At 35.0% G+C, this 12,146-nt stretch overlaps 1 protein-coding gene across 1 annotated transcript; it reads left to right on the forward strand.

Moving 5' to 3' along the window:
- The first annotated feature begins 4,216 nt into the window (after positions 1–4,216).
- Positions 4,217–5,047, forward strand: LOC135848351 (uncharacterized). Its single transcript, XM_065368250.1, has one exon. It carries the CDS (start codon positions 4,217–4,219, stop codon positions 5,045–5,047), a length of 831 nt encoding a protein of 276 aa, XP_065224322.1.
- Positions 5,048–12,146: the final 7,099 nt, after the last annotated feature.

The raw sequence follows: 12,146 nt of genomic DNA on the forward strand, positions 1-12,146 counted from the left end.
TTTTAGCAAAAAGTAGGACTTTAGTACATTTTTACAGTTTTTCTGTAAAAATTGGGACTATTTTGCAAGTGTTTGGAAATTTTTGGATAAAAAGTCGAAAAAACGAGTCTTCATATGTGCAATTGAGGGGTTCCGTGGAAAAGGGGCCTTGGTCAATTTTTTTTTCGTTTTTTTTTGTTTTTACAATTCAGAATAATATATTTAAAAATTATTTTTTTTATTAATTCCACCACATTCAGTGATATTGAACGTTCTTCCATGAAAAAAAAATGTTTGCTCATAGAAAAAATGTCAAGTCTATCTGAAGTTGTAAAAATAAGTGAAAAAAATTTGACCAAGGCCCCTTTTCCATGAAGCCCTTCAATTGTGATGAACGGCAAGACTTGGTAAAACAGCGACGTTTTTTAGCAAAAAAGTGGACACTGGCAAATGAAATTTTTTCTCAATTTTAAGCAAAATGGTGAGATTTTTCAGAAATCCTGGTTCATGGTATAAATAAAAAATGAGAATTTCTCTGATTTCTGGCGAAAAGCAGGACTTTTTGGCAATATTGACAAAGTGATACTTTTTTGAAATTTTTGTAAGAAAGGCGACTCTTCACCATAACTTTTTGTAAACAAACGAGTTTTTTAGACAGTTTTTGGCAAAAAAAATGATAATTTTTTAAGGGATTTTTCTCCAAAAAGACGAAAATTTTTAGCAATTTTTTGACAAAAAACATCTTTTTTGCCAAATTTGATCACAGGCGAGACTTTTTTGTGATTTATAATAGAAATCAGGACTTGGACCATTTAAATTTTTGAATATTTAAACAAGAGGTAACTTTAGTAGCCAAAATTTTAAAAAAGTACTTACCACAATCAAAAGTTATTTTTAGTAGGTAACTTTAGTAAGTAACCAACTTCGTTACTTGAGAAAGAAGCCACACTGTCACAGTCTTCAACACCAAGAATTTTATTATTCTTACTAAGAGGTGTAGGTTCGCTCATTGAATTGAATAAGTTCGTTTTTTAATGAAAAGTCCAACATTTTTTGAACTGTATTTTTTTGAAAAAATTTCAACTTATTGACAATTATGAATTAATGCACGAATAAGACTTTCAATTTTCTTGAAAAGCATGGATTCCAAATTTGAACACAATTTGTGCATTCACGACCCAGGAATTTGCATTGAAGTTCGTCCCATAAAACCAATATAAAATAAGGAATTTTAGGTATCCCACAAAAAAGTTTGGTGTATTGGGAATATCCCCTTAATTCTTTGGCCCTACATTTCTCAGTCATTTCAAGGAAAAAGAACTGGATAAGATCTATACCATCAGACTTTTTCAAACCAAAAAGAATACTTTTTAGCTGTGAAACTGGAGGCCAGGTCAGATGGTCACCCTGAAGTCCTTTACTTCTTCAAAATTTTAAGACACAACAGTATTTCATCAATAGGCTAAATGCATCTCGGATATCTGCTGGAAAGATAGGGAACTGTCAGATATACCAGAACTTCACCCCCAAGCTCTCCTCCCCTGCTGTCACACCTACTCCATTTTGTTCGAAAAATTGATCACATCAGGTACCTAACTTGAAATACAGTTTGACCTATGGCTTTGATGAACCTTCATTCGATCGGTAACAAAAGCAATCTCAATAATACGAGTACCTATAATATGTACTAAAGGCTTATTGGGCAAATCGGCTCGTGAGTATTCTACAAAATAGTTCAGGTAATGATGATACATGCAACATGCAGCGTTATACCAAAGGCACATCTAGGTATGCCGACAAAACGCAAACGTTAACGCATCACTCGTGTTAACCATCATCTCGCTATTTGGGCAATTACAGTTATCACGTAACGTTGATACGAAGCAATCATCTCGACACTAAACGTCTGTCTTGAAATAGCATTCACATAAGAAAAAAATACCCTAGCCAGAGTCAAAAATACTGCTAATTAGTACCATTAAACTGTATAATACAGGTTTTGGGCTGACCATTCAATCTCGAATCGGTATCTCATTGCGACGAGGCGTCTATTTTTATAGTATGCTGGCAACTATGTAGTGTAGGTACCTATGTAGTAATAACGAAACACACATTAGCCAAGCTAAACCACAATAATCACAGATTAATAACACGAAACGAGCAGCGCATAACCAGTAGCATGATACAATGACCAAGTCCATCGTGGCTCATCTGATTACACCTTTTGTCACGAAGGTAGCCGCAATTTTCACCACTCAATTACTCGAATGTGTATATTCCAGAGACTATGTATGTATGTAGATGGCCTAAACCAGCATTATGAGTTCTTGAAAGGTAGGTAGGTAATAGGTATACACAGTAGCACGATGACGACACGCTACCGAAAAAAGCAAACCACTCGAGGCGCCGAGCTGATTACACCAACATTGTTCTCTGGAGCTGGATTTGAGCCAAAATTGAAAACCTCTAAAAATATCGATTGCTGTATACTAAAGCAGAACCGAATCTACCTACATTATAAAGCACTCCACCATCGTGGTGTAAATGATAAAAACCCAAGTCAATGGCAAAAGCTAATGAAACGTGAAAATGCAACTTATACTATAGGTAGTCTAATAATTGTCCCTTCGCGAAGCAGCCAAAGGAGGTAGCTGGATATCAATGTTCTTGGAAGCGGCGAACTTTTTCGCTCGCGTTGACGCCACCACCAGCAGCACCCAGTACCACCAAAAACGAATACCGAAGAGGTAACTGACGTTAATTGATGTGACGTGTGAAGACTGTGAGTTTTGTTAATTGCCGGTTTGTTGGTACTGTTATTTCCGGTCCTCGTTGGGACTCTGGTTTCGTGTCTGGCTTGTTGCTAATTTCATTAGGAGTTTTGTTTTGACATCATTAATCATTAAGACGCCTCTCCACGTACAACCTTACCCCGGAACGTAAACTCGCGCTACGCTCCTGTGGTTTGACATTATTTTTAAATAAATTTTATTAATGAATCTTTCCTTTTTTGGGCTCGCTTTTTAAGTTGCACGCTACCGCTATATGCCTATAGGTACATCTTCCGTAGGAAATTCACTTTTCCGCGTGTAATTTTTGTAAAAATTCTAAACATTGTCTCCTCGAATCACTTTTCCTACGTAGATTATTACGTATTTCCTGTTTCTTCTATATTTAAATTTCCAAATATTTCGGGTAAACCTACCTAACGATTTAATCGTGTGATTTGGACTAGTCGCGTATTCGTCAAAATCTTTAATAGCATCGCGTTAAGAAATAAATAATTCATTTTCATCTACCTTCTGCCTTCTCTTATTATACGTACCCTGCCCTTAACTTCTTCATCGTCAGTTAACTATATAAACCAGAATGAAAAACCGAACCGGATGAAGTATTAGAATAAAAACAGTTGATTGAGTTATTAGTGGTTTAAGGCATAACAAGAAAGGCTAGTGAACTGTGTTGGCCTGTCCAGTCACGCACTTTAACACATCATGTAAACACTCTATGTAATATTATTAGGTAGGTACTGTTAACCAAACTTCCACAGGGAGATTGTAATTTTTTTTCTCATTTTCGTGTACGTGGAGATGTACTAGGTACCTGGTACATCTGCAATCTCCATATGCACAGGTGAAGAAACATTTTATATCGGTCTGATTCAATGTTTACTCAGCATAGCACGGCAGCAATGTATCTACATATTTTATGCATAGGTACGTTGGCCATACCATAGGTATCTGCGCAAACCAAACGAAAATTTTCTCACTACGAGTCGGATTATAAATGGTAATTACATCGACTTAAAGGATTATTATAATGCCCCGTCGAGTTGATTTTACTCAACATCGATAATTTACTGTACCGATGTATGCTCCTTTTCACAGTATCTACAAGTCGCAATGCATGTAGGTATCTGTTCTGATGCTACAGTTTTTATTACGCTTACAGGGTGTCTCAAAGTCTCAACAAACATCTGCCACATATATCACTGAAATCTGATGGAGGAACAATTTCAAATAAATTATTTGAGGGGGGTCAGAGGAAATTTGTCCAGCGCTTCGATTTACTGAAGAGGCCTGTGGCGGTTTGATTATTCAGATATTACTGGCTGGTAAACATTTTATGTGATAAGTGACACAATTGTATTTACGTTTATCAGTTTATGATGTTACTTCAAATAATAAACATTGCAACTCTCTTGTATTTCCTACAAATTGGTGATCTCAACGTGATCATGGCCAATCCTGACGGTGACAATTTTCAAGATGCTGTTGGTCCAGTTGTAGCTCGCATTAATGTTAAATGCCCACCATTTTGGCGCGCCGATCCTACATTATGGTTTGTTCAAGTGGAGGCACAGTTTGCGAATGCTGGGATTTCCGCGGACTTAACCAAGTACAATACAATTATTGCTGCTCTTGAACATGACGTTATGTCCGAAATTACTGATATTGTTTTATCACCACCAAATCAAAACAAATACGATAATTTAAAAAACAAAATGATTAAACGGTTTTCAGACTCTGGTGATAAAAAAGTTAGCATTTTACTAAATGAAATTATTTTAGGAGATCAGAAACCTTCCAGTCTTTTCAGAAAAATGAAACAGTTAGCTGATGGTCAAGCTACAGATAATTTCCTGAAAGGTTTATGGCTGAAAAAATTACCAGAAAATGTACACACAGTTTTGGTGTCAAGAAACGATGGTATTGATGATTTACTCGAGGCAGCTGACAAAATGGTGGAGATTCCCAGAAATTATATAAATGCTGTTTCTTCATCGTCCTCTACTTCAACTCTGGAGCAAAAGGTTGAATTACTGACACAGCAGGTTGGAATACTTTTAAAAAGAGATCAAGATCGTTCTAGATCTCATTCGCGTTCACGTAATTCATCTAATTCGCGAGAAAATCGTAATCGTAGTCGTAATTATTATTCAAAAAATGTTCGTAATCGTGAACCTACACCAGCTAAAAATAAGGATTTTTGTTGGTATCATGATAAATTTGGAAAGAAAGCTAAAAAATGCATACCTCCTTGTAAATATGAGTCATCGGAAAACTAATTAGACAAAGCCAGTGTTGTCATAACGTTATTCATAACGTAACGAAAAAACGAAAAAACGGAAAAAACCGGAATTTTTTCCGTTATAATAACGTAACGATAAACGAAAACGAAATTTTCTACAGAAGAAACGATAACGAAATTATAACGTTATGAAAAAATCTTTGTGCCATAACGAAACGAAAAACGGAAAAACGGAAAAAATTCCGTTATTTTTTTCGTTTTTTCCGTTTTTTTTACTAAGCATTGATTTAAAAAAAAAATAAAAAATGTACAAAATTTTTAAAAAAGTTTGCAAAATGATTAAAAAATTATTAATTAATAAAAGTAGTCCAGTCGAATTAGAAATTATTTTTGCGCCAAAATGCTCAGGATGGTGTCCTAAATGACATACTAAAACCCACCCTAAATCCGCCTGGAGCTTCTCCCCCCAGACCCACATTTGTACCCCCTAGCACAGTTTTTCGCCATTTTCTCCCCCGCATTGCATTTTAGCGAAAAATATGTGGTTAGATAAAACATAAAAGAATCTATGTCAAATTTCCGATCTAATGATGTATCAACTTTCCTTGTATGTTCAAGGGGGTACAACTATTCAAAAAAGGGGGGTTTCCTGAAAAATACATAAAGGATATAGGCGCCTAAGGGGGGTGAAATGGTCCCCGAAAGCATTCGAGTTCATATCAGCATGGAAGGTGGGTACGATGGAGAAACTTGCGCGTGAAAAATTTCAGATCCACACCCCCACCCCTTTTTGGACCCCCCTTTTCTGAAATTTCAATAACGCTTTTCTCAGCCCCATGTTGACCAATTTTGAAAATTTAAAATTTTTCTGGAAGTTCTGTATTATGTATATCCTTAGTACGTATCCCCACAAAAATTTTCAACCCCAATACTGAGAAATTTTTGAAACATTTTGTACTTTTTTCAGTTTTTTCAGAGTAACCCCCAATTTGGGCATTTTTGTACTATAACGAAAAACGAAACGAAATAACAAAATAACGGAAAAATGAAATGATATAATAACGATAAACGGAAAACATAACGTAACGGAATTATCTGTGTAACGAAATAACGGAAAAATAACGTAACGAAAAATTTCACAATTCTGAAACGAAACGATATAACATAACGGAAAAAAAATTTCGTTATGACAACACTGGACAAAGCATTAATGCGGCCTCTTGCTTTGTCAATTCAACCAAATTTAAAAAAACTCGCCGCCTCTTTATTTATGATCCTATTTCTCATTTTAGATTTCTTATCGATCCTGGAGCAGATGTTTCTGTACTACCAGCCTCCATTTTCAAAGATAAAAAGTTAGCTCCTCTTGCACTTTATGGTGCAAATGATTCTCAAATCAAAACTTATGGTCAAAAAATATAACGTGTTAATTTAAATTTACAACGCAATTTTCAATGGTCATTTACCATAGCTGATATCTCCTGCCCAATTATTGGAGCTGATTTTATTTATCATTTTGGTTTATTAGTCGATTTAAAAGGAAATCAACTCATTGATTTAACTTCGAAATGTTCTTCTAAAGGAAAGATGTTTCAAACTGAAAATTTCAAAGTTTCAGTGATATCTGAGAAGTCATGTTATTCTGATCTTTTAAAAAAGTACTCCGCTATAACCAAGGAACGATTTTTAGATATTTCAAAAGTGAAACATTCTACCACACATTTTATTGAAACCGAAGGCCCTCCTGTATTCTGTTCTCCACGTCGTTTGAATCCTGAAAAAATGAAAATTGCCAAAGAAACTTTTGATTTTCTACAAAAGTTAGGTATTTGTCGACCCTCAAAAGGAAGTTGGGCAAGTCCATTACATATGGCTAGAAAAAAACCAAACTCTTGGCGCCCTTGTGGAGACTACAGAAATCTTAACAAAATAACAAAACCAGATCGTTACCCTCTTCCTCATATACAAGATTGCTCTAACCTACTATTCAATAAAACAATTTTTTCTACTATTGATCTTGTTCGAGCCTATCAACAGATCCCTGTAAACAAGGAAGATATCGAAAAAACTGCTATAACTACTCCTTTTGGACTTTTTGAATTTCCATTCATGCCTTTTGGTTTACGTAATGCAGCTCAAACCTTTCAACGTTTTATGCATGAACTTACTAGGGGCCTGGATTTTCTTTTTGTATATATCGATGATATTATTGTGGCTTCTTCATCTGAAAGCGAACATCTCAAACATCTGGAAATTTTATTCAAACGGCTCGAGGAATATGGTGTTACTATCAATGTTGCAAAATGTTGTTTTGGTGTACCATTGGTAAAATTTTTAGGTCATGAAATTTCTGCCGAAGGTATACGTCCTTTGAAAGAAAAAGTTGAAGTTATTTCAAATTTTCCAATTCCTACCCGAGTTGATCAATTGAGAAATTTTCTAGGAATGATAAACTATTATCATCGCTTCATTCCTTCTATGGCTGAAATCCAGATTCCATTGCAAAAACATGTTGCTGGAAGTAGGAAAAATGACAGATCACCCATTGTTTGGAATAAAGATTCAGACATTGCTTTTCAAAAATTGAAATCAGCTTTAATTTCCGAAGTGTTACTGGGACATTGCTCTCCCAATGCTCCTCTATCTATTATGGTAGATGCTTCTGACATTGGAATAGGTGGTGTTCTGCACCAACACATTGATGGTAAAATTCTACCGTTAGCATTTTTCTCCAGAAAATTATCATCCTCTCAACTAAATTACAGTGTTTATGATAAAGAATTGTTAGCAATATATGAGACTATTAGACATTTTCGTTACATGCTAGAGGGTAGAGAATTTCAAATTTTTACAGATCATAAACCATTAACTTTCGCATTTCAACAGAAATTGGAAAAAGCATCACCTCGTCAACTGAGACAACTTGATTTTATATCTCAATTCTCTACCGATATTCGCCATGTATCAGGAGAAAAGAATGTCGTAGCAGATACATTGTCTAGAATTGAAACTATTTCTTTGTCCAATAAGTTTGATTTGGATATTATTGCAAAAGAACAAAAGACTGATATTGAACTGTCTTCTTTTTTAAAATCTAAAAATAAAACTTCTTTAAAATTAGCTGCTATTCCGATTTCAGATTCTGTTTCTGTTTATGTCGATTATTCAACAGGAATTGATAGACCATTCATTCCCAAATCTCTTCGTTATGAAATATTCTTAGCTTTTCATGGTATAAGTCATCCTGGTAGTCGTGCAACAAAAGCTTTAATATCCAAACGATATGTATGGCCTTCAATGAGTAAAGATTTAACGAAATGGACTAAGGAATGTCTATCCTATCAAAAATCTAAAATTTTTAAACATAATCACAGCCCTTTTGGGGAATTCCCTATTACTTCAGAACGATTCGATCATATTCATATTGACCTGATAAAAGTAACTCCATGTAAAGGAAACTCTTATTGTCTTACTATAATTGATCGTTTTTCCCGTTGGCCTGAAGTTATTCCAATTCCAAATCAAGAAGCAGAAACCGTTGCTTCAGCTTTATTACATGGTTGGATTTCAAGATTTGGTTGTCCTTTAAATATCACTACTGATCAAGGTAGACAGTTCGAATCGAAATTGTTTCATTCTTTGGCTCAGCTTTTAGGTACCAAGTTAATAAGAACGTCTTCTTATCATCCTATCGCAAATGGCTTAATTGAAAGATTTCATCGTGGACTCAAAGATTCTATCAAATGTGTTGACTCAAAAAACTGGATTGATGCTTTACCCCTTATTTTATTAGGATTGCGCTCTTGTATAAAAGCAGACACTAATGTCAGTCCTGTTGAAATGGTTTATGGTACGACTCTTCGTTTACCTGGTGATATTTTCAATAATATTTCTAAAAAACCTCAAAACACTGCTTGTTTCATTACAAATTTAAGGAATGTTATGCAAAAGCTCAGTCCTATTCCTACTTCGAATCATTCAACAAAAAAATTCTTCATTAATAAAGATTTATTAGAATCAGATTTTGTCTTTCTCAGGGTAGATCGAGTTAAAGCTCCATTAGAACAACCCTATGAAGGACCTTTCGCCGTTATTTCAAAATCTGAGAAAAATTTTACTATTAATTATAAAAATAAACCAGTAGTTGTTAGTATTGATCGATTAAAGCCAGCGTTTGTGGTAAATTCAAATGTTATTAGTTGTATTCGCGAAAATCCTATTAAAAGTAAACGCGTTTGTTTCAAATGTTAATTTAGTTTAAGTATTTAAAAAAAAAAAAAAAAAAAAAAAAAAGGGGGAACTATTGTGGCGGTTTGATTATTCAGATATTACTGGCTGGTAAACATTTTATGTGATAAGTGACACAATTGTATTTACGTTTATCAGTTTATGATGTTACTTCAAATAATAAACATTGCAACTCTCTTGTATTTCCTACAGGCCAAAAATGAAGGACCTGAAATATTGATAACGAATCAAGAACTGTACTTTTTTCAGTGCTAGGTGACTCCTCCTGGTGGCTTCTGGTGACAGATTCACCAGAAGTCACCAGATGAGTTTTCGACTTTTTTCCAGCTCAATTTGTGGTGAAAAATACACCAGAATGCCCTAATGACCCTAGAAATTGAATTCGAGTATCTGGTGACTCCTTGGTGAATCCTGGTAACTTCTGGTGACAGATTCACCAGAAGTCACCAGGTGAGTTTTCGACTTTTTTTTTGCTGAATTTATGATGAAAAAATCACCAGAATGTCCTAATGACCTCAGAAATCGTTTTCGAATATCTGGTAACTCCTTGGTGAATCCTGGTGACTTCTGGTGACAGACACACCAGAACTCACCAAATGAGTTTTTGACATTTTTTCAGATGAATTTATGATAAATAAATCACGAGAATATCCTCCTGACCCTAAAAACTGAGTTTGAATGTCTGGTAACTCCTTGGTGACTTCTGGTGAATCTGTCACCACTTCACCAGAAGTCACCGGGGTTCACCAAGGAGTCGCCAGATATCCGAAAACAATTTCCAGGGTCATTAGGGCATTCGGGCGATTTTTTCACCATAAATTCAACTGAAAAAAAGGTCAAGAACTGACTTGGTGATTTCTGGTGAATCTGTCACCACAAGTCACCAGGATTCACCAAGGAGTCACTGGACACTGAAGAAAATTTTCAAAGGCTCTGAGGATATTCTTGTGATTTATTCACCATAAATTCACCTGAAAAAAAGTCAGAAACTGACTTGTGAGTTATGGTGAATCTGTCACCAGAAGTCATCAGAATTCACCAAGGAGTCACCAGATATTCGAAAACAATTTCTGAGGTCATCAAGACATTCTGGTGATTTTTTCTTCATAAGTTCAGCAGAAAAAAATCGAAAACTCACCTGATGGCTTGTGGTGAATGTGTCACCAGAAGTCACTAGGATTCACCAAGGAGTCACCAAGCACTGAAAAAAATTTTCAAAGGCTCTGAGAACATTTTCGTAATTTTTTCAACATGACTTCTCAAAAAAGTCGAAAACTCACTAGTTGAATTCTAGTGAATCTGTCACCAGCAATCACCAGGATTCACCAAGGAGTCAATCTGTCACCAAAAGTCACCATGTGTCACCGAGGAGTCACCAGATATTCGAAATCAATTTATAGGGCCATTAGGGCATTCTGATGTATTTTTCACCATAAATTCAGCTGGAAAAAAGTCAAACACTGACTTGGTGAGTTTGAAGGACCTTTGATAATGAATCAAGAACTGTACAAATGCTTAACTATCGAAACTCATAGAAAAATTGGGATAAATCTCATCAAAATTTATAATTTTATCGTCATTTTTCTCCCAGTTTACATTAGAATGTTTCGGCAAGACAAAGAAAAATTGAAAGCATACAAAAAATAAATCACCAGATCAAATTTCAAATACTTACTGAATTCAGTTTCTTAATTTTTAATAAATTTTTAAAAAATTTAAAAGCTTGTTATTTTTTATGAAAAACTCCAAATTTGATAAAACAGAGGTGGGGATCTGAAATTTTTATTTGCATCTACTCGTAGGTAGGTACCTATATTTTTGACTTACCGAATCGAACATCGATAATTTCAAGCTGTTCTGGAGCTTTTTAAACTAATTTTTGGACGTCACAATTTTTAAAAAAAGAGGCCAATGACCTCAAGAGGCCAGACAGGAAGACAGACGACCTTGAGAAGATGAACAGACGGGTCAATGACCTTAAGAAGAAGAACTAGCAGACAGACACGCGACCAGACAGGAAGACAGACGACCTTCAGAAGTTGGACGGACAGGTCGATGACCTTAAGATGAAGTCCAAGCAAACCAATGACCTTGGGAAGCCAGACAGACACACAGACAATCTCGAGAGACCAGACAGGTACGAGGTAGACAACCTTGAAAGGCTCGACAGAAAGGTCAATGACCTTAAGAGTTCAGACAGGAAGACAGATGACATTGAGACGCTTGACAGACGGGTCAACGACCTCAAGAGAACAGACAAGCAAAAAGAAAACAAATCTTGACTTTTCCATGACCTATTTTTCACATTTTTATCGCATGAAAATACCCCTCCCCCCTCAAAAAATAAAATAAATTAAATAACTTGAAGCTGCGAGGAAATTTTTTCAATTATTTTGTAGGCAAGTACGTATTTCAGTTTTTTCATTTTTCTCATTTATTGAAACAAATTTTTGATTTTTTTCATTTTATAGGTTTTAAAAAAAGTTTCAAGTGTATTTCAAATAAAATTTATGACTTTCACGATCGTTAGACACCCTGGCCACATAACAATCCTGGGAGAAACCATAAAATGAACCAAAAACGGTGAAAAAATCCTTATACTTGGTGAATATGCTTTTCCAGAATGAGGACATTTAGATTGTACATAGATGAAGTACTTGTTCAAAAAAATGAAATTTTACCTAATCTTTACAAAAATGAACTTTTTCAAAATTTCTGACACAGAAAAATTGCTAAAAATACAAGAAATGGCGGGATTAAGAGGTCAAAAAATCATGAAAAATTCATCAGCCAGAAATTTATATGGACCAATTTCAATTTTTATATCCAGCTTGTGAGGGCTCAATTTAAATTTCAGCTTTTCTAAAAACATTTTTCTGAACTTGAGA

Source organism: Planococcus citri, chromosome 5 (assembly GCF_950023065.1).
Source record: "Planococcus citri chromosome 5, ihPlaCitr1.1, whole genome shotgun sequence".
Classification (NCBI taxonomy): Eukaryota; Metazoa; Arthropoda; class Insecta; order Hemiptera; family Pseudococcidae; genus Planococcus; species Planococcus citri.

Excerpts from the sequence above, each read along its gene's own strand:
- LOC135848351 (XM_065368250.1), top strand. The coding sequence starts at position 4,217 with ATGGCCAATCCTGACGGTGACAATTTTCAAGATGCTGTTGGTCCAGTT.